A 23987-nucleotide genomic window follows, 5' to 3' on the forward strand; every position below is an offset into this window, starting at 1 on the left:
TGTTCATGTAAAGCTGCGTGCGTGTGTGCACAGTGCATGTTACCTACGTCATGTGTGTCTCGGGTTCCATTTGTGTTTGTGCATGCGATGTACACACACACATCGTCCAAATACATTTCCTTGGATCAATATTTGTGAAAACCCACAGACGGATATCACCACTTCCCAAAAGAAATCGTAAAAAAAATAGACGATCTACAACAGGGGTATTCAACTAAATTGTCCAGGGGGCCACATTGACAGAAACCCAAGGGGCCGGGGGCCGCACTAACGCCCCCCCCCCCCCCCCCCCCCCACCAGCAATTGTACACTTGAAAAAACGGCACGACCACATTTTCACAAACAACCACATTTTCATCTAACTACATTGCAAAGCAGAATACTTTTCAAGTAGAATACTTTGCATGTTAATGTGCTTAATTTCTGTTCAAAAAGTTGACAACTGTAAACGTGCTTTATTGGTAAAACCTAGTGCTAACTACATCACACTAGTGATGGCCAACCTGGCATTGATGTCGACCTTATTGACAGTGCACACACAATTGCCTTCTTTGATGCTTTAACGATGCTCAACGAAGATCAGGTGGGTCACAGACACACACACTCCACTCTGCTGCAGTGCTCTGACTGGAGTCACTTCACTTGAATATGATGGAATATGATTAGGGATTACTGTGATTATGGTAAAATGAAGCCCACGTTTCATATCGCGCAAACCATACCTATAACGATCATTAGCCTCCACAAAATTCTTTTTTTTTTTTTTTTTTTTTTTTTTTCAAAATCTTTTTTTTTTTTTTTTTTTTTTAAATTGCTCCAGGGGCCACAAGGAAGGTCCCCGCGGGCCGCATTTGGCCCGCGGGCCGCCAGTTGAATACCCATGATCTACAAGATCGTCTCTTTTTGCTAGTTTTGTGTGACACTTTAATGTGACGAAACATGTAATCAATTCATGAAATATACATGAAAATTAAGGTTTCTGCCCGACGACAGCAACGATATTTACTAGACCTGCAGGCACACAGGCACTCGCAGACCTGGCCATGGTCCATGCGGTGGCAGTCTCTGTGCCCTGAGCTCCAGTCTGTCCCACAGGTGTTTGATATTCATGGTTTATCCACATGGAGCCACAGCCAGATGCTTTAGAAAGAGAGACAGAGAGAGAGAGAGAGAGGGAGAAGGATGGAGAGAGGAGGATGAAAAGAGAAGGGAGGTGGAGGTGGATATTGAGGGATGGAGGGAGTTGAATGGGCATAGTAAGCTGATGGATAGAGAGAGAGAGCGAGAGAGAGAGAGAGCTACAGTAGGCTGCCAACAATGCTCTCCACGCCTGAGTTCTCTTCAGCAATTACACCCCTCACTGCCTCCTCTCCACACCTCTCTCTCTCTCTCTCTCTCCCATGTCTTCTCTCTCTCCATCTCTCCATGTCTCTCCTCCACACCTCCCTCTCTCTAGCCGCGCTCCAGGAACGGCCGAGAATAGCCGGCGTTACATACAAGCTCACAGCGCGTCTCGGACGCGATCGCGACGGCTGTTCTCTCTCCGTGCGACACTTGTCGCCTGATGAAGTTTGACTCTGGCTTCTCTCTCTCTCTCTCTCTTCTCTCTCTCTCTCTCTTCATCTCTTCTACCCAATGGAGGACAAAGTACTCAACTACAGTACTGAAGTATTGTTTCTGTCGGGCATAAACCCCTTATCTCCATATTTTAACTTTTTCTGTATATATATATATTAGGGCTGTCAGTTGATTAAAATTTTTATTCCCATTAATCGCATGATTGTCCATAGTTAATCGCACGATTAATCGCAATTAATCGCATATTTTGTATTTGTTCTAAATCTACCTTAAACAGATATTTTAATACTCATATCAACATGGAGTAGACAAATAGCCTACTTGCTTTATGCAAATACAGCATATTTATTATTATTTGGAATAATAACAAATACTGTCCATAATAGGCCTAACAAACATATAACAACTTGAGAAAATATCTGCTTCCATTAGGACAGATTAATAGTTAAAGGACCACCGCTCATCGAGGTGCTGCATGCCTGAAGAAGGTCTATGACCAAAAGCTTGCACTTTAACTGAAAATAAAGAACATGATTTTGCACACTTTTGAGTGTGCGGAGGCTCCCTTAAATATTTCATTAGGACAGATTTTAAAATAAACTTGGCATTCAATCACTAAACCCCAGCATCCCTATTCTAAGGGGATATTCACCAAAAGTAGCAGATTTAAAAGCTCATTACAAGATGCTACAAGAGCTTGTAGATCGTCTATTTTTGGTGACGAGAGTTGGTGTATAAATATAACTCAAGTACAGTGCAACTCAGGGGTGTTTTACAAAGCAAGCATGAGGCATTAGAGGGTCTAAATTGGTTTACCTGAAGTAATATTGATACATTCTAAATATTATCAAAGTATTCTGAGGCACCCTGGACTGGTGTTATTGGGCACCCTAGTTCACTATGAGAAACCCAGCTGTTATGATGTAGACTGAGAGTACTAGAGACACTGTGATGGCTCGTTGGAGATGTGTGGCACACAAGCCATAGTCAGCCAGACCTGCCGGATTTCAGCCGGAGTCGGGCCAGAACAGCCGGATTTGGGCCATAACAGCCGGATTTGGCCCAAACCTGTTTGCTATGTGGGTTCTCTGGCCGTTGTTGCAAGCATTTGGTGGTCACTGTTAGCGTGTTGGTGCGGGGGTCTGGGGAGGCAGGGAGCACTGTATAAGGGACGTAGGCTACTATGTGCTTGTGTAGCCTACAAGTTGGAGCGCTCCTGTTCTTGGGAGCGTGTGTGTCTGGGGCTCGCGCTGTCTGCAGATGTGCCGTTTCAACGCTTCGGTATTTGATGCGCGCGACGCCGTCAGCAGTGATATTGTGGTTGTCTGCTGCAAAAATCTCCGCCGTTTTGTCTGTCTCATACATAGATTTATGGGGTCTCATACTATAACTAGCCCTGCTGCTAGCCGCATCACCCACTGACTGACTGTTGTCAGCGCATTCGCTTCCTCACTCTATACTACGGAGCGCACAGAGGCTCAAACATCAGCTGCGTTAATCGCACGTTAAAAACATTCTCGGCATTAAAAGGATTGTGAGTTAACTAGTTAACCCTTTGTAAGCCACGGGGAGCCCCTTAATGTTAAAATCGTACTATATCGGACTTCCTAGGGGGGGAGGGGCAGCCAATCGTCTTTTCCCGTACTTTCCCGTATTTACCGAAATAAATGATTTTCATCCGAAAATCGGCGATCGTCTAACCTTCCCTAGTCACCACTCGTGCATTGATAGCTCATGCACGGTCTGACATGAAGCAGAGGTGACGTCAGCTCCTTTCCTTCTCCAAGGCTACTCCCAGCCATCCGTTTGCTGTCTGTACACTAGTGCTCCTACTGCAGCCATGCTTGGGGCTATGCTAGCGAAAATTTTCAGTTCTGTTCTTGAGTCACACATGGATTATTTGCGGGGACATTTACGTGAACGGATCGCGCACGCGAAACGCACGGGGAGATCGATGATCGGCCAAAACCCCCATTCTATCCCAACGGAGATCGAGAAAATCACGGTGAGCTAATGACCTGGGGGGAAAAAAAAAGAAAAAACAACGGCGCTGTCCAAGAAGGAGGGGCGGCGGGCTCATGTTTATAAACATAATATTATGTCTCAGATCACAATACAATAATAGAAAATTCACGGCTAATCTACCAACCACCATTCTATTTCGGACGGCAAAGTGTTAATAGCGCGCTAAATTCGACAGGTATAATATATATATATATATATATATATATATATATATATTTTTTTTTTTGTAAATTACTCTATGCTGATTGGCTGAAATTTCATCACTTACCTAAACATATAGTTTCTGCTTATTAAAGAGCTGGGGAGAGGGGAGACCCCTGTGACTGAACAAACACTCTATAGCAATTATTACTATCAGAATATAGTGCTTTAACCTTTTAACAAAAAAAACCTTTGTTTTAATGAAAAAAATATCACTTGCCTAACCTTTAAATCGGTATTGGTTTTAATATCAGTGTGTGTGCGTGCGTGCGTACGCGTGCGTGCGTGCGTGCGTGTTTGTGTGCGCGTGTTGTGTGAGCGCTTGCGGTGTGATTGCGTGTTTTGAATTCTCCCCCACTGCTAAAGGTTGTGAAATACAAAGAGCTGTGAAGGAGAAGTGTATCAGAGAGGGAGAGAGAGATTATGAGTGAGAGAAAGACATGCATTAAAAAGAAGAAAGGAATGGAGGGTCAGGAATGGAGCAGAAAATGAGAGCGAGATTCCTTTTGTGTTCCTCATGGATTCATACTTTTTGTGTCTTGTCTGTCATGCCCCCACTTCTCTCTCTCTCTCTCTCTCTCTCTCTCTCTCTCTCTCTCTCTCTCTCTCTCTCTCTCTCTCTCTCTCTCTCTCTCTCGGTCTGCCTGTCTGTCAGCCTGTGTGTGTGTGTGTGTCTCTCTCTCTCTCTCTCTATCTCTCTCTCTCTCTCTCTCTCTCTCTCTCTCTCCCCCCTCCCTCCCTCCCTCCCAGTAAACAAAAGGAGTTAATAACATGCTGACACGGAGCCGAATGATGAATTGAATTCATTAGGCGTGCACAATAATTGGCGGGCGTGAGGATGAGGCACACGTGCAAGCGCAACGCCGCCGCCGCCGCCGTCTATTCAGAGGACAGCTGTCAAATAACAAGCGGGAGAGAATGGCTTTTCATTGTTGTGTTGAATTAGAGAGAGAGAGAGAGAGAGAGAGAGGGAGATTGAGAAACACCTGTTGTGGGAGAGTGAGTGGGTAAGAGAAAATGAGAAAGCGAAAAGGGAATCAAAGAAGAGAAAATTGAGGAGGGTTGCATTTGAAAGGAGCACCTGTTGTGTTGAGAGCACGGGAGACATCAGTGTGCATGTGAAGTGGAGATCATGGATCTTCCAGTGGTGTGAAGTAACTAAGTAGATTTACTTAAGTACTGAGGACTTTGCCACTTTTCAACCCATCTTCATATAATAGGTCCTCACTAATGTTCATAATAAAATAGCACAATTCTTTTTCTACTCGGTCCAAGTCTCTTAGGAGAGCTGTGGGAAGTTCAGAAATCCATCGTCTTGTGACATTATCATTTTCCAAAAAACAAAATTAATCAATATTTTTGAAAAAAATATTTAGATTTTTATTATCGCGAGAACAATGGCTTCCACTTTAACATTGCAACTTTTCAGGAGTAGAAAGCCTGCATTTTCTATTAGCTTGGATTCCCAATCGATGATGTCACAAGACGATGGGTTTCTGACCTGCCCACAACCCTCCTCTGAAGAAAAAAAAATATATATATATTTTTTTGTGAGAACCAATTATATGAAGATAGGTTGAAACGTGGTGAAGTACTCCTTTAACCGTTTTAGTGCCAGCCCCTAGAGGGCGCCAAAGAATGCCAGGGTATCTCTCATAGGCGAGCGTATTAGCATCCGGGGACTCACGTTGCAGTGACGCGCGTGCTCACGTTCGTGCACGTCATGGAAAGGTCCCGGATGAAAATGGCTACAGAATAGCTATTAGCATTTTGTCATTTAAAAGATCATTTTTAGGCGATTTCGCCGTAAATAAACCTCGCGCCGCATCCCTAAAAACACAATCCAGAGATATGGGCCTCCAAAGATGTGGTTTTTCATTGGATTCGGTGGCGATTCGCGGCTACGTTACTCGCTAACGGCCGGCCGGATTTCGAACACTGGATTGAAAATTTAGGCCCAGGCTTCAGAAGGCCTCGGATCATTTTATTCATTTCATTAAGTACAGTTTGGAGGCATTTGTACTATACTTTAGTATTTCCAATTTCCAATACTTTTACTTCTACTCCACCACATCTCGGGTCCAAATATTGTACTTTTACTCCACTACATTTATTTGAAAACTTTAGTTTACTAGTTACTTTGCAGATATAAATTATAATGTTCTAAAACCTACACAAACCAATTTGAAAATAACCGATCTACAAGCTCACAACGCGTCGCAATGTGAGCTTGTAGATCTGCTATTTTCAAACATGTTGTACTTTCTACTTTTGGTCCTTTAAGTACTTATTGATGCCAATACTTTTGTACTTTTACTCAAGTCAATTTTGAATTCCGTACTTCTACTTGTAACAGAGTATTTCTATATTGCAGTATTGATACTTTTACTTAAGTAAAACATTTGAGTACTTTTTCCCACCACTGGGATCTTCAGGGTTGGTGGTGTAACACAATAACACTTGGTGAGGTTTTAGCATTTGGAAAACACTGACTGTGCCATGTGGTGGGTATGGATTCTGTGAGTGTGTCAGTGTGTGTCTGCCTGTCTTGAGTGTCTTCCCGTCTGAGATTGTATGGAAATCTATCTGTCTCTTTGCCTCCCGCAAAAAAACTGCAAACATAACTGTCTATAAAAAGAAACAGATATTTCCATTCCTTGCTGTGTTTTTCGGGTCCTCGGCGATGCACACGGCAAGTTTGAACTAGGACGGTTCTCGAGATATGCGGGGAAACGCAGATATACTCACAGATGTTGTGTATTTATAGATATACGTTTCTACTGTGTTATATAATTCTTTTGTGATTTATTTTGTTTCAATTCTAGTCATGCTTTTGTGAACTTATTTATTATGGATATCATGTCGTTCCCGGACTGGAATGTACTATGGGTCATCTCAAAATGCAGCTGCCAGACTTGACGAACACAAAAAAACGTGCCCATATCACCCCGGTCTTAGCAACCCTCCACTGGCTTCCCGTAGTTTTTAGAATTGATTTTAAAATTATTTTATTAGCTTTTAAGGCCCAAAAGGGTCTTGCCCCACAATATATTACTGACCTGGTGCCGCCCTATAATCCCTCACGCAGCCTCAGATCCTCTGAGGAGGCCCTCCTGGAGGTCACAAACACACAAAGGGTGACAAAGGGTGATCGGGCGTTTGCCGCACGTGCACCCAAGCTATGGAACACCCTACCCGTGGCAATCAGGAAAGCTGATTCCTTGGCATCTTTTAAATCACTTTTAAAGACACACCTGTTCAGAAAAGCCTTCCCCTAGATCACCTCATTTGCCTTAATTGTGTTGTGTGTCCTTATTGCCTGTGTATTTTTATTGCTTAAATTGCCTTAGTTTTTTGGTTTTATGTTGTGTGCTTTTATTGCTTGCTCTTAATTGTTTAGTTTCTATGGTTCTTATTGTTTTTCTCCTGTATGCTTCATTTTTATTGTTGTTCAGCACTTTGTAACTTATGTTTTGAAAAGTGCTATATAAATAAAGTTATTATTATTATTATTATTATATCTCCTGTTGTTTCGGCCTGTGGCGCAGATTATGTTTTTGCCGCTGTCTGTCTGTGTTTATCTGTCTTTGAGCAGCTAATCTCGGACACCGATCTCGGACCAATCAGTGTGAAACTTTACATGCACTCTTAAAGTAGGCCAAAGAAGAACCCCTACCCCAATACAGTATGTCCAAATTGGCCTCATGGTAGACTATACAGTAATAAGCATATTCACATTTTTCACTGACTCACTTACACAGCTGACTCACTTACACAGAGTAGGCAACCAGGCCTGGCGGAGATTTGCGCTCTGTGTAGTGCAGTTTTCTGTTTTTTTAAATGAGCTACATATAAACCAGTAAGACACCTAAGGGCGAAAAGCGACCTCGCCCTATGGTCGCGCATGTCTTGGCCATCTGGCCAAAGGGATTTGGTTCCCCTGGCATCACAGGGATCTCCATATTTGGCAATAAAAGGGGTTTGGTTCCCCTGACATCACAGTGATGACAGAGCGTGATGTCAGAGCATGAGAGTCAATCAACAAAAAAGACAAGCGGTGCGAGGCGTTTTGAGCATGTAAATCTGCTATTTTCACAACAGAACCGTGTTATACAAAATGTAATGCCTCAACTCTTAGTGCTCGTCAGGGTGGGGGGGTCCCCAGTTAAAATATGATTATGTTGGCCTGAAAAGGTTGAGAACTGAAAAGGTTGAGAACCACTGCTGTATATCTCCCTCCCCCTCCCCTCCTGTGTTTATTTATGTCTCAATGAATCTATTCAGTGTTTTCTCTCTCTCTCTCTCGTCAGAAGCTGGAGGAGGATGAGCTGGTGTTGACGCCGGACGGGACCAGGGAGTTCCTGACGTTCGAGATCCCGCTGAGCGACTCAGGCTCGGCGGGCCTGGGGGTCAGCGTCAAGGGCAACCGATCCAAAGAAAACCACGCCGACCTGGGAATCTTCGTCAAGTCCATCATCAACGGAGGAGCCGCCTGCAAGGTAAATAAAACACACACACAGCGCTGCAAGCAACTGAACTGAAATTAAAGTTATTTCTTTATTTGTGGGACACTTCATTGTTAATATCGGTAACACTTTAAAATCGTCAGTGTCAATTTATCTGCTTGTCTGGGTGTGTAGAGCAGGGGTTTTCAAAGTGGGAGACGGGGCACCATGGGGTGCCGTGACAGCAGTCCAGGGGTGCCGTGAGATCATTTGATAATATTTGGAATTTATTTGGACACACAAAATATTATTTAGTATAATTTGAAACTTGAAGTACAAAGTTATTTTCAGTCAGTTCTAACCAAAATGGCTATTATCTCTAACCTGACTTTCGCCAGATAGTTGCAGCAGTGCGTAACGCTCTGCCTTACATCTGGGCTCTCTCGGGCACACTCGATGTAAGGGGCGGGCCATTTTTTGAATTTCTGTAGCTGGTGATTGGATGTGGCCGTTTCTATCACAGTCTGGGAGTGCCAACTCCAACCACTCATATTGGCCTGTCTGCATGACGTTGCACCCAGAATCCGCCTCCTGGGTTTCCACGTGGTCTGCAATCAGACTCTATTGGCTCAGAGCCGCTCAGAGCCCGCCCATAGCTGCCGCTGATTGGTCCGGCCCGGGACTTTACGAGTGTTATCAACGCTGGCCGAGCAAGCCCAGATGGTAAAGCAGAGCGTTATATACGCAATGCTGCCACCATCTGGCGAAAGTCAGGTTATATTATCTCAACGTTTTCCTCGCTACATAATCACTAGTTTAGTACATTTAATAGATGATAAATACAAAACGAACGGTTTTGGACATACATGGTTTCCACCCGACAACGACGATATGCTATGGGGTGCCTCAGATTCAAAAAATATTTATGGGGTGCCCTGAGACAAAAAAGTTTGGGAACCCCTGGTGTAGAGTGTTACATTTGTAGACATACAGTTACAGCTGCATTTTTAATACCACGATTTTGCCAATTGCCTAAACTGTAATCCTTGGCGCTACTCTCCCTCTGCCAACCTGGGGAGAGCCCTGAACTGAGCGGTGACCAGGGGGAGGCAGTATAGAGACCAGGATTATGTATATTTGTGTGAGGGTACCTACCCTAGGGGACATGGGGAGAACATGCAAACTCCACACAGAAAGACAGCTGGATACATTAACACTGAGAATGTAACTTTGTATAAAGTCATTATTGTTCTTGGGTTAGGTGTTATCTCCTTTAAAAAAAGGGTTTCCCCAGTATATTGGTATAATGACCAGATGTGTTTTATGACATATTAACCTGAACTATTCCGACTGCAACTTACGGTGGTCTCATGCAGGCAAGGCTCATCATAATGGCAATTAAAAGTGCTATGGAAATATATACAGTATATATTTTTAAGGCATCTGTGCTTCATTAGATTAACCCATTCAGAACGGGTACACCTTATTGTGTATCATTATTTTATGCTTTAACTATTGAAAAATAGTAGATATACAAGCTCACAGCGCGGCACCGAGTGCCGCGCTGCGAGCTTGTAGATCTGCTATTTTTTTTAAATTGTGAACATTTGAATATTGACCCGATTCTATAAGTGTCTTTTGAATCCTTCTAAGATTTTTTGAAAAACCTATGTTTCTATGTCAGCAATCTGGCTATAGCCATCGTCAAAGAAAAAGGTCCTTTTCGCTTAACTGGAGCTCAGTTAGTCTGTTCTTGAGAGACTACTATGTCAGTGGTTCTCAAACCTTTTCATGTGAAGGACCCCCAAAATTATATTTATTTGGCCACGGATACCCATCTCAAAATATTTAGTTCCAGGGACCACCCAGAAGCAAAATTTGAGTTACAAACGTTCGCTTTGAAAATACCTATAGTCAAAGATTTGCACACATTTGCACAACTTTTTCAAAAATAGCAGATCTACAAGCTCGCAGCGCGCGCTGTGAGCTTGTATATCTGCTATTTTTCACTGGTTAAAGCATTCAATAATTCTAGGCCTAAATGGGTTTTAATGCACTGGAGAGCGACAGGAGCAAGAGGACAAAGGTGGAGGGGCTCTTGTGGGAGATCGCTTGCAATGCGATGGAAGGTGGTGGTCTCTCTTTTTTTTCAGCAGCTTATTGTAAGATAAAGGTTCACCCAGACGAGGTCAAGCATCTCCGGGTTGGTTTCACTAATTAGCACACTGTCAAACCGCAGAGGAGGGAGCTAATTATACAAATTGCTCGGTGGTGTTGTGTTTGCTTGGAATGACAAGCCTGCATCCAAGAGACGCGTGATTGGATGCCACTGACGCGTGATGTACAGTACCGTCCATCGCGGCGCTGTCAGGCATGCTTTACGCCGCATTCACGACGCGACGGAATTCTGGTTCCACGCTGTCTAATAGTGAGTAGGACCCGTTCATTGTGGCAGGAGGTGGAGACGGCAAAAAATGATGAGGAAAAGTTGAGGAAAGTTCGACTTTTTTGCTGATGTTTGGAGCTTGCTGTGGTCTTTGTTTTACACGCCTAGGTGTGGATTAGGCGTACAAACAAAGGTGACATGGATGTTTCAGACATCTTGTACATGCCCATGTACAGTAGCAGAAGAACACTTAGAGGAAAACTGCTTCTGTGAATTCAGTGTTAAAGGACAAAGCTAGCTGTGGTCCAGTACATCAGGGGACAGGCTACTCGTTAAAAGTTGATGACCATGGGGCACTGATGGCCTAGTCCAGGGTTCCCTAATAGGCTGTTTTGGCTGTTTTCACTAGTTTAAATCATTTTTTAAAATGCTAAATGCAAAACGAACGGTTTTGGACATATACAAGATTTTCACCCGACAACGACGACATCTGAACTGTCGCTGGAGTAGCGGGAACGCCACCGTCGCCCCCTGCAATGTTGTGGCCCTCGGTTTGGTACCCTAGACATGATTCGGCCCTTGGGCAAAACTAATTGGGGAACCCTGGCCTAGTCGTACCACATACTGTATATGCTCTAATCCAGGCTGACAATGAGTCAGGGGTTATATTCCCGAGCCTGACGGCCTTTGCTCCGTAATGTTCGTATTACTTCCCGTTTCCAGTCTATCCGAATAAAGTATAAGTGCATGTATATATACATTTAGGAAGAGGAATACTAATGGGTGGTAATGATGTCAAACCAGAGGACGGTCATGATGACAGATGTAGCCATGTTGACGTTTTAAGCTGCACATCTGTCATCATGACGTTCCTCTGGTTTGACATCATCACCACCCATTAGTATTGCTCTTCCTAAATGTTCCATCAGAAGTAATGTGACACATGTAAGCAAACCACCAAGTCCAATGGTACTTAGAAATTAAAAGCCAGTGGCGTGTTTATGAGTGCAAAGCATTCATCCTTCAATGACTGTGAGGCACAAACCTCGTATCAGCTATTTATGTAAAATTTGCTAATTAAAAGCCCTACTTCTTCATACAAGTGTGTTGCTCAAAAGTAGTGAAAAGTTTGTAGATCGGTTATTTTCGCTGTTTTTAAATGAATAGTAAAAAAAAAAGGAACGGTTTTGGACATACGAGGTGTCCAGCCTACAACAATGTAATGACATTGTACATTGTGGCTTTGTGGGTGTTTTTTCTATACCGTGTTTGTGGGTTTGGGGGTGTTTCTATACAGTGTTATGGCTGTCTGAATATGCAGACTCATAAACCCAGAGGCCTTTTTCTGTATGATAAAAATAAATAAATGTACAAACATTCCGCTGGCCACCTCCACAACAGCCTGCCGCGCCGTCTGTTCTCACACAGTTTCTGCCTGGTTGAGTTTCACGCGGCCCAGTCTGTTGATGACTGCGTGATAATGAAGCTAAAAGCACACTTCCGTGTTTGGATTGGACCGCGGCTGACTGCATTTTTTAAATGACTGAGCAATGCTGAGCGTTCCATTCATGAGACTACAGAGTTGGGTTCATTTGTTTTGTCTTTGTTTACCTCCCCAAATTGAAGCTCATGTTTTGTTGTGCATTTTGAGAAAACTGGCTTGGTACGATTTGAAAGTTTGAAAATAGGAACACAAGAATTTGCATTGAGAAATTAAATAAACAGGTTTATTTCAGTTTAGTACAGTTTACTTTAAGAAACGTCACAGCTTGTCCGTGTCCGTCCGTCCGTCCGTGTAGATTTTTACGGTCTATGGGTTTGCTGCTCTGACATCATGCTCTGATGTCACTGTGATGTCAGGGGAACCACTCTACCAGAATGGGTTTGCCGCTCTGACATCACGCTCTGGCTTGACTGTGATGTCACACTAACAGAATCCCTTTTATGCCCATATATGGAGTTCCCTGATGTCATCAATATTAATGATGCCCTGTTAGAGAGATCCCCCTGATGCCAGGGGGAACAAATCCCTTTTATGCCCATATATGGAGATATGGAGATCACTGTGATGCAGCTAGGGGAACAAATCCCTTTTATGCCCATATATGGAGATCCCTGATGTCCACATCACTGTGGCGTGACCTGCTTGTCGCTCTGAGGTGTCTTACTAGTATTCATTATATCTTAACATTCATTAGGTTCATTTGTGGTTGAGTCCATAAATGTACCGTATGTGCTGGTCTTGGACCAAATTCTGCCAGAGCCTTGCTTTCTGTGCCTCTGTGCTGTCTGTCTGCTGCTTTCTCTCTCAATTAAACAAATGCACCTGGTGTGCACTGCACCTCAAACCCTCCTCACAGCAACATCTCCTGCTCTACAACTGTCGATTGTGATCTTGACCTAAGACCTTTTCGAAAAACAAAAAGTTCATCATCTCTCCGGCCGAGTCAGCCAATACTTTTCACCAAGTTTCATGAAACTCTGCCCATCTCAAGGTATCCTGCTGCTAGCAAATAAACAACACATACAGAGCTGGTTACCACTGCACACCACAGCACCACATAGCATGTTATACACAGTATAGCAGGGTTCCCCAATTAGTTTTCCCCAAGGGCCGAATTATGTCTAGGGTACCAAGCCGAGGGCCACAGCATTGCAGGGGGCGACGGTGGTGTTCCCGCTACTCCAGCGACAGTTCAGATATCGTCGTTGTCGGGTGAAAATCTTGTACTGTATGTTCAAAACCGTTCGTTTTGCATTGGTCATTTTAAAAATGATTTAAACTAGTGAAAACAGCCGATCTACAAGCACACAACGCCTCGCACCGCGAGGCGTTGTGTGCTTGTAGATCTGCTGTTTTCACTACTTTTGTGCGATGGCCTTGTATGATTTGCAAAAGAACGTACAAATGTGGAGATACAAGCTTTCCAGCCGACAAAGACGATATACTAGTGTTGTTGCTGCTCTTATACCACCATTATTACTGGGGTTGGTGTGGGCCTGACAGTAGCCCCCCGCGGGCCGCAAATGGCCCGTGGGCCGCTTTTGGGGAACCCTGGTATAAGATATATTTAATACATAGATCCAAAATGCTCACAGTAGCTTTGGAACCAAGGTGTTCCCGAGCCATGTGAATCATAGTTCAAGGATTCCCAAACCTTTCAGGCCGCGACCCCGGACAATAACTGACCAGCTCTTGGATTTGTAGGCATCACATTTAGTTTGACTCAGTTCCACAGATACATATTGTGAAAGTAGCCGAACTACAAGCTCACAACTGAGAGCTATTTGATCGGCTTTCACATTGTTTGCCTTTTTCGTATGTAATATTTGCCAATTTGGTATTAAAACGGTTTTAAAGGTAATTTAATTGTAACTTGTGCAGATACCGTATGTATATGCTTATACTGTTGGTTTACTGTTGAGTGAGAAAACAATGTTGCACATTAAGCTAATCATCTGGGGATCCCTCAAAATAATTTGGGAACCCCTAGTCTGTGAACCACCAGTGGTGGAAAACGTACTACATGCTCTTACTGTACATAAGTAAAAGTATCAATAAGGCAATGCAGAAATACAATGTAGAAGTCTGAATTTCAAAATTAACTTGAGTAAATGTACAAAGTATTGGTATCAAAATGTACTAAGTACTCATTATGCAGAACGTCCCATTTCACAACTTTTCAAATGAAAGTAGAGTACTTGAGTAAATGTAATAAGTTACTTTACACCATGGGAACCACTGCCACAGGTCAGGTGATGCTAGTACAGTATGTCGCAGGGACTTATAACCAATACAGCCCTTGATGATGCTGATTGCCAAATACAAATAAATGTATGTTGTTTTATAGTTAGAAATCTGAAATGACATCCCGGGTTGAAAGAGTTCCAAAACATTTCAACAAGGTCACCAGAGCAGCACCACCTGTTTATGTGTTCCGCGTGTCATTTCCTCACATGACGCCACCTGTGTGTGTTGGTTCCGTACAGGACGGCCGGCTCCGGGTCAACGACCAGCTGATCGCCGTCAACGGCGAGTCGCTACTGGGCAAGACCAACCAGGATGCCATGGAAACGCTGCGTCTGTCCATGTCCACTGAGGGAAACAAGAGAGGCATGATCCAGCTCATCGTAGCCAGGAGGGTGACCAAGAGGAACGAGGTAAGGACCCAGACAGAGAGAGAGAGTCAAAACAGAGAGGATCCTGGGAGGTGTAGTTTACACACGTCACTGTTTCCCAAACAGTGGGTTGGACAATTTGGACCACTTTTTTATGGGTTGGGGGGATAACCAAACAATAGAAGAGTATAGCCGCACACTCGTAATCGCAACCAACGTTTCAGACAGACAAGCCGCCTTCTTTGCGAGTAAATAACCCCCCCCCCCCCCCCCCCCCCACGTGTTTCCTTCATTTAAAAATATATGCAGTATGCATATTATTTCAAAAGATTAAAAAATATATATATGTCATCAATGAAAAAAAAGTATATCATAAATAAAAATTAAACTATTGAATAATTTCCATAAATACATTTTAATTTAAAAAAGTTTAATAAATTGTGAAAATAGCACAACGCAATGAACGCATCGCATCGCGCCACGGTAAATTATTCGTCCCGGTCTTGAGCTAAAACGTGTGGGAACCAACTGGTTTACATGCCAGACAGCAAAGTCAAAAGGCTGTATACTGTATAACTATGTGAACATACAGTACAGTACCCTCCCATGGAGCCTAGTTTAGGTGTGCAGAGATAACTGTATGATCTCTGGTGTGTGTGCTTTTCTTGATCTGCAGGTTTTCTATGTGTGAGCGAGATGGGAGTCCTTATGGGGAAAATGTACCACTCCTCCTGATCAAACCTCTTATTGTATTACAAGAAATGTGAATTTTATCAAACGTATTTTTCATGTATTGGAACTTTTTTTCTATTAAAGTCATATTCTTCATATTTTGTTTTCGGCATGTTGTTTTTCCTCTGAAAAAAAAAAGACCTTACGTAACAGAGTGACATCACAGAGACGCCGGTTGTCTTGAGTCAGTTGAGACGGTGGTTCTGTGCTGTGTTTTTGAAGAGACATCAGAAAGATATTCACACCGCATCCCAAGCTGATAACATATTATGTGCCTTTTTGAAAAGCAGTCTGCATTAAAGGCATAGAATAAAAGCCAAGCCAGGCAGTTCACGGTAGTTTACCCACACCCCCCCTTCATCTCTACCTCCCTGTTCCCCTAAAGGCTGCTGGGAAAAGAACTCACCATGACTGTGAACCGAGCCAGACAACTTATTTTTTCCCCCCCATTTCACTGTCATGTGTTCTCTGTACATCTTGGCCCGTTGCCTGCTGGACAGCTTAGCCAGTGTCGAACATGTTATATAGAGTGTGCGTGTGCGCACATGCATGTTCACATTTTCCTCTGGTTACACAGTCTGTGTGTGTGTGTGTGCGTGCGTGTATGTTGTGTGCTTGCCTGTGTGTCAGCTGTGGAATAAATACTCAAGTAAAAGTATCAATACTGCAGTATAAAAGTACAAAAGTATTGGCATCAAAATACACTTAAAGTATCAAAAAGTAAAAGTGCAAAATGTTTGAAAATAGCAGATCTACAAGCTCACAACGCGACGTGTTGTTATCTTAGACCTGATCTTAGACCTAGGCTATTTTCAAATAGCCTACGTAGGTCTAAAATACGGCTAAAGTAGGTTAATGTTTTATACTATGATCATTTATATCTGCAAAGTAACTAGTAACTAAAGTGTTCAAATAAATGTAGTGGAGTAAAAGTACAATATGTGGATCCGAGATGTAATGGAGTAGAAGTAAACGTGTTGGAAATTGGAAATACTCAAGTAAAGTACAAATATTGTACCTCAAAACTGTACTTAAGTATAGAACTTGAGTAAATGTACTTGGTTGCTTTACACCACTGGTGTTATGTGCACGTGCACGCCTGTGCGTGTGTGCGTGTTTGCATGCCTCTGGCACAGCCTGGATCCTTGCTCTCCTCTCCAACCTGCTGTGTTGATTTCCCCTTGGCCTCGCTTGCTAATTGAAAGCAGAGGCTGAAGCGTAGATACCTGGACCAGCGTTATGTTGTGTCCTGTCCTGTCTCTGCTTTGCCTCTTGTCCAGTGTCTGTGTGTGTGTGTGTGTTAGGGCATTCACGAATAGTGATTTTTAGTATTCAAATTATTCAACCTCAAAGTATTCGAATAGTCGAATATTCGACAGGACTGGCCAAACTGTCAAATATTAAGTAAGCAAGAGGCAAACATTGTGAAAATAGCCGATCTACATGCTCAGAACCATGCTCAGAACGCCTCGCGTTGCGAGGCGTTTTGAGCATGTAGATCTGCTATTTTCACAATATTTATCTGTGGAACCGAGTCACATTAAATGTAATACCTACAATTCCAAGTGCTTGTCAGGGTGGGGGTCCCCAGTTCAAATATGTTTATTTTTGGGGGTCACAGCCTAAAAGGGTTTGAGAACCCCTGGTATAGAGCATTAACAAATTCATTCACCAGGGGCATTGACAACTCATTCTTATGACTTCCTATCTAGCCAAGCTTTATAAACTATATTTTTATTAAAGAGAAAACAATAAAAAAAATAAAAAATAAGCAAATATTCGACTTCGGTGAACTACATCTAATAGGGACTTTGATATTCGAATATTCAAATATTCGAATAGTTGGTGAATGCCCTAGTTTTTTTTTTTTTTTTTTTTTTTTTATTTTTATCCCACGATTTTTGTAACCCATTTTTTCACCCGGTGCCAATTGCCTAAGCTGTGATCCTGGGCTCTACTCTCCCTCTGCCAACCTGGGGAGGGCCCCGAACTGAGCTCATGCTTCCTTCAATGCATGAGGAGTGAGCAGGCCGCTTCTTATCACCTGACAGGGGGAGCTTCCCCGGTTGGACGTAGCGCGTGGAAGGAACACGTTATTCCAACCAGTTCCACTCCCCTCCATCAGGCGCCCCGGCTGGCCAGGGGGAGGCTTTATAGAGACCAGGATTACTGCATGTTTTTGTGAGGGTATCTACCCTAGGAGACACGGGGAGAACATGCAAACTCCACACAGAAAGGCCCTTTTGCCAACCCCACCTAGGGTGTGGGCACTGATGACGCGGAGGAGGGAACACGCCCCCAGCACCCACAGTGTCCCCCGGCGGGAATCGAACCCAGCACCTTCTAGCTGTGAGGCGACAGCACTACTGACTGCGCCACCGTGCCCCCATGTGAATGCCCTAGTGTGTATGTGCGTGTTTGTCTGTATGCATACCATACAGTATGTGTACATTCTTTACGTGTACATGTATTTGACCGCTAGCAATGCATGCGAGTGTTGTGCAGACATCAAGCGCCGGCGCTTCAGAAGAAAACGCCGTTAAAAGAATAGGTATTGTACCCAGGGGAACGTTGGCCAATGTATCCATCGCATGCACAGCCCCAGGCACGGCCTCTGGGCCCTTCCTGTGTCTAGCTATTAGAATAAAATAAATCCTTGGAGAGAAGCCACTGAGGTAGGCAGAAAATATAATTAATAAAACGTAGCCCATAGGCATTGATATCACATGAACAAATGTTCAGATAATGAACTAAAACACAATTAAGTGAATAAGCGGGTGCGTTGCGTGTGTGCGTGCGCACGCGCACAGACACAGAGCTCTAATCTGATTTGTAAAATCTCTATAGATGGGTAATGAATTGTGCATGAAATGTCAGCACACGTGTCGAAGACGACAGTCGATATTTGAATCCTCACAGCTGTTCAGGTCTACAGGTATTCGTTAAGATCTTCTGGACAAGGCCCTCAGAATGGCGTATTCATAGGGAACTGAATTACCCCATTTAGGCCTAGGATTATTGACTGCTTTAACTATTGAAAAATAGCAGATATACAAGCTCACATCGCGGTACCGAGTGCTGCGCTGCGAGCTTGTAGATCTGCTATTTTTGAAAAAGTTGTGAAAATGTGTGCAAATCTTTGAATATATGTATTTTCAAAGCAAACGCTTGTAACTCAAATTTTGCTTCTGGGTGGTCCCTGGAACTAGATATTTTGAGATGGGGGTCCGTGGCCAAATAAATATCAGTGTGGGGGTCCTTCACATGAAAAGGTTTGAGAACCACTGACATAGTAGTCTCTCAAGAACAGACTAACTGAGCTCCAGTTAAGTGAAAAGGACCTTTTCTTTGACGATGGCTGGACAGATTGCTGACATGGAAACATATGTTTTTCAAAAAGTCTTAGAAGGATTCAAAAGAAAGAATCGGGTCAAAATTCCGCACTGTGAGCTTGTATATCTGCTATTTTTCAATAGTTAAAGCATAAAATAACGATAGACGAAATGTGTACCCGTTCTAAATGGGTTAACAACATGTAATAAGCCCATATCTGCATACAATGATAACTATGCATGAAACGCCAGAGGCGTGCTGATATTGCATTCCAACTTTACATTCTTCTCTGGGCCATTTCTGGAAAGAGAGCGGCAGAATAGCAGAAACACAGAATATAATACATCCATAAGCAGTGATATCACACGCTGCTCTCCAATACGGCTCTCTTATTGGATAGAAATAATTAATTGAATGCACGTGCATAAATTCAGGGGTCATTTGGGAAATCTCTTCAGTACATTAAATTAAACTATATCACTCTTTGGGGAAATAGAATGTAAAGTAGGGGCACCGCCATAGCGTGATGGTTAAGAGTGCCTACAATTTTGTCACTGTTGGGTGGAAACCTTGTATGTCAAAAACAGCTACTTTTTATAGTATTTAAAAAACGGCGATCTATAAGCTTGTTGATCGGCTATTTTCAGTACATTTGTGTGACACTCTTGTATGATGAATTAGGACAGTAGTTCACAGTGTATAAATGGAACCAAATGGACCCTAACAGGTCCATTTGTGCACTGACAAAGTTAAAGGGGCCCCACCATGCTTTTCAAAATATATATTTTATATAAATATTGGTTTTATACAGGTTTTAGCCTAAACAAGCACTTGGATATTTACATTTCATGTTTTGTCTGTCTCTAATTCCAAGCCATTTCCAATACCAAAATGCCCTTTGTTGGCAACGGGGCGCTGTCTTTGGGCTAAAATTGGAACGATACAGAGAAGATTAGCGTCGTACCACGATGAGAACCCTGTAGAGTCAATCCGATTGGATTTTGTGTGGTTTTTTTTATGTGAAATTCATGGTGGGGCCCCTTTAAGGAGAGACCTTCAAATCTCAAAGTTTGAGAACCACTGAATTAGGACATTAATCTATGGAAAAAAAAACATAAAAATGAATTGAAATATGGAGATAGTGTACAAGGTTGCTGTGCCTGACAGCAACGATAGCCGGATCAACTCCGGGTTGGGGTCTGCTGTTGCAGCCAGGTCACCCCTCCTCTGCATGAGGCAGAATAATGAATATAAAACAACAAATAATGAATAAAAACATAAATCTGGAGACGGGCAGAAGAGAAGCACGCCGACAACTCCAATCAAACTATGAAGAATTATAACAGGAGGAGATTCATCACTCTTAGGCTTTGAGAGAATTCCATCGAATGTATGCAACGACGGGACATCTGCCCAATTAATTTAGTCAGACCCCTAGCTTCACACATATCAAATCAACGACTATCCATCCAAATCCAAACCTATCAAAAGGGGTTATGGTAATTTGTGACATTTTGGTGACATGACGTGTCAGAGAATTCCTAATTTACTTCACTCTCTGAGCCTCTCTCCCCACAACATCCCATCTCTAATTAATCTCCAAATAAATGATTTGGCATCGCATCAAGGAGGAGTGCGCGCAGTCACCCCTACCACCGCCTCTTCATTTCACAAACACGCACACACACACACGCACGCACGCACGCACGCACGCACGCACGCACACGCACGCACGCACGCACACACACACACACACACACACACACACACACGCACGCACGCACGCACGCGCGCGCGCGCGCGCGCGCGTACACACATACACACGCAGAAAGAAAAACTTACACCATACCAGACTTCCTCATCTCCATTCCATTACCCGACGGGCTTTGGGTTCTGCTCTGGGCCTAATTATCAGCCTGAATGTGCAATGAGCTGCTTTGTGATTTGTCTGTGCACTCCTCTACGGCGAAGCTCCCCTGCTACCACCGAGAGAGAGAGAGAGAGAAGTTCACCAAGGCCCCTCAGCAGGCCAATTCATTAACTATCTCATTTAAAGTCAAAAGGCTGCTCGCCAACGGATCCAAAGCGGCGCCATATGGCCTCCCCAGAAATGATTCTCTGGTTCCCTCTGTTGCTGTTTGATAAGTTTATATCAGTGTTATATTTACAAGGTCTTTTTCTTCTTAATTCCCCACAAAACATTCAACGCTCATAAGTGACACGTCACACACACAAAAAAGCTATACTCAAAGCATAACTTAACAAACAGTGCCAAACAAAAAAAGTGTACATAACAGTCACTGCTAGTCAATGCAGTCATGCAACACAAGGGTTAGGGTGCCTATCCCGAACTAGTTCGGCTTTTACATTTTTTTTTATTTTTTTTTCGAGCCGGGCCGTGGGCCGTCATCTGTTTACACGGCCCGCGAGAGCGTGGCGCCGCCAATATTTACCATCCACTCCAATGCAATCCAGGATCTTTAGAGCTCATTTTCTCTGTTCCATGCATATCCATGAGGTGTGCAAGGTTTAATCATGGCTAAATCGCCGAAAATAGGGCTTCTAAAATGCTTGGTAGCCAATTGCTAACTTCAAGCTAACTTCATCCTGTCCCTGTTGATGACACAAAGGAAAGTGTTCAGGCTTGTCATGGCTGCACGGCTTGTGCTGTTACAGCGCTTGTGGATGGGTGTTTTCTATGGCCACTGGGCGCCCTCTAGTGGTGAAAAGGTGGCATTGAAAGCGTTAAGCAATAATGGGAGCCACAGCAAGACGCCACAGCAACCCTCTCAGGGAAAAGTATGTTAGAGGTCAGAGTCAGTACAACTTTTGTACCAGTAGTGCAAGGTAACAGTGAATCTATCATAGCTTAAAATGCCGCAATGCAATGTGCTTCGAGCTTGTGGCTATTTTCAACAAAAGGATATGGTGTAGAGGGGGGAAAAAAGCACACTAAGTACAGAGAGAAAAGTCAAGTTTGTTAAGTATTGACGGTTCAAGTGGTTACAAATTGACATGAATCCAAAATACACCCAATGATTGTGCTGTCAAACGATGGAACTATATGGAATCTGGGGGTCCCTGCTTCATCTCTCTCAGCTAAGGGGTCCCTGGCCTGAAAACATTGAAGTCCCCTGGTGTAGAGGGGTAAAAAAGAGTGTGCCAAGTACCTGGTCTACTGAAGCGTATAGGGTTTAAGTGGTTAACCAACAGCCTACTGTTGCTGTCAATTGGACATCCTGTGTAAGCGATGTCTTCTTCTTGCTGTTGTTTACTTTTAACCAGAGTCCATTTGACGGTGGTTATCGTCAGAACGCTGTTAGCATTTAACAGGCTTGTCGGATCATTGCCTAAAGGACCCTGCTGCCAAAATCGAAGCCCGGCCTCGCTAGTCATGGTCATTGATTAGGCTCATTTGGGCCCAGTATTGACTCTAGCGTGATAGCGTTATCGCTTTTTTATCCAATGCCGGTGATGATGGTAATCTTTATGACAAAGTGCTGTCATCACCTTCCGCAAACCAATGCAGAAAACATAGCAAATCAATACGCTCATTGATCTAATAGACAAACTCTGAGGATGTAGAGAGGTACACGCCAGCACGCACGTATGCACGCACACGTCTCACGCACGCACGCACACTCGCGTGCACACGTCACACATGCACACATGCACCTCAGCCTTCTTGGGGATGGGTGTTTAAAGGTGACAGGGCCAGCAAATGGCCTATTTGTCCAATAAACAACAGAGTGTCATTGCAGGCCCGGAGGGAAATGCTAGGAGGCTAAATCCCCCTTCCTCCCCCCACAGGGTGGTGTGAGAGTAAGCTACGCTGGTTGGCGGGGTGTTAACGGAATATAGGAAATCCATGGTCATTTATCCTCGCTGTCACACCGCTAGTGTTAGCATGGTTAGCCACACTAACCCATACGTCGTTGTTTATCTACAGTAGCAGCGTTGGAATGCTATAGCTCCCCGATCGTCTGTGTGCATAATCTATTGACCGCGCTTGGTCGATAGTTACTGTAATTACGACTGTAATTTGAAATCGTACCGCTTACAGTCTGAAATGTGCTGCTAATCTCGAAAGGAGGACAGGTCACGAGCTCACATCTTTCCGCTAGCTGAAGAACCTAAAAACACAGATAGTGATTTTATTTTCTTATAATATTTAGATTTTTGTGTATATATCTTGTGTTGTATTATAGACTAACAAGTCCTACAATTCCCTACCATTCAAAATGTTTACAGTCAAAGGGAGAGAGAAAATAAATGCCTTAACTTCAGATCACGTGCATTTCATCACATTTTATATCGTCACTGTCGGGCAGAAACCTCGTATCTCCAAGTTTCAAATTTGTATGTTTTTTCGCAAGGTAAAGCCCTGCTTCATCATACAAGGCCGTCGCACAAAGGTAGTGAAAACAGCAAATCTACAAGCACACAACGCCTCGACTTTTTTCACTAGTTTTAATCATTTTTAAAATGATAAATGCAAAACGAACGGTTTTGGACTTACAAGGTTTTCACCCGACAACGACGATATATTAGCTGAAACAAATAAACAATGAAATGGGCAATAGGTTCAGTTCTATTAAACATCCTTTCTCGTTCTATAAGGGGAAACCATGTTTGCAGATGAGGTTTTCGATAAATCCATGAGGAATCACCACAGCATCATCAGATTCCTGGAGTCTTATTGATCTATTGGTGGATGTATTGAACGGTGTGTTTCCTGCCCCCCCGCCTCAGGAGACACCAGGCAGTCCTCTGGGACCCCACCACCAGCAGACCATGAACACGTCGCTGGACGACCACGAGCGGCGGATCTCGCATTCGCTGTACGGCGGCCTGGAGGGCCTGGACGACAACCTGATGCCACGACAGGGAGTCATCCCTCGCACCGTGGGTAAGACTGGACCTATGCACATATTTAAAGTGACAATTTAAGGACTTTAAAGACCTTTTTAGTACCTCTGGTCAAACATTGGTCAAATTGGCAAATATTAGAGGCTGGAATTGTGAAAATAGACGATCTACATGCTCACAGAGCATGTAGATCGGCTATTTTCACAATGGAATAGATCGAGTCAAACCAAATGTAATGCCAACTCCTACAATTCCAAGTGCTTGTGCAGGGTGGGGGGGGTCCCCAGTTAAAATATGAT

The 23987-nt window shown here is 43.5% G+C and overlaps 1 protein-coding gene across 3 annotated transcripts in view; it reads left to right on the plus strand.

Moving 5' to 3' along the window:
• The window catches only part of LOC308286036 (partitioning defective 3 homolog), a 430195-nt gene that overhangs the window by 249045 nt on the left and 157163 nt on the right, over nucleotides 1-23987 (plus strand). For 2 of the 3 annotated variants that reach the window (XM_080726998.1, XM_080727000.1), the window contains exons 14-16: nucleotides 8115-8303; nucleotides 14626-14796; nucleotides 23572-23728. In XM_080726998.1, the coding sequence (XP_080583124.1) occupies nucleotides 8115-8303; nucleotides 14626-14796; nucleotides 23572-23728 (517 nt within the window). The remainder of the gene's footprint in view (nucleotides 1-8114; nucleotides 8304-14625; nucleotides 14797-23571; nucleotides 23729-23987) is intronic. The other variant, XM_080726999.1, reaches the window with a different exon arrangement.

Source organism: Nannobrachium achirus (genome assembly GCF_963921795.1).
Source record: "Nannobrachium achirus genome assembly, chromosome: 5".
Lineage (NCBI taxonomy): Eukaryota > Metazoa > Chordata > Actinopteri > Myctophiformes > Myctophidae > Nannobrachium > Nannobrachium achirus.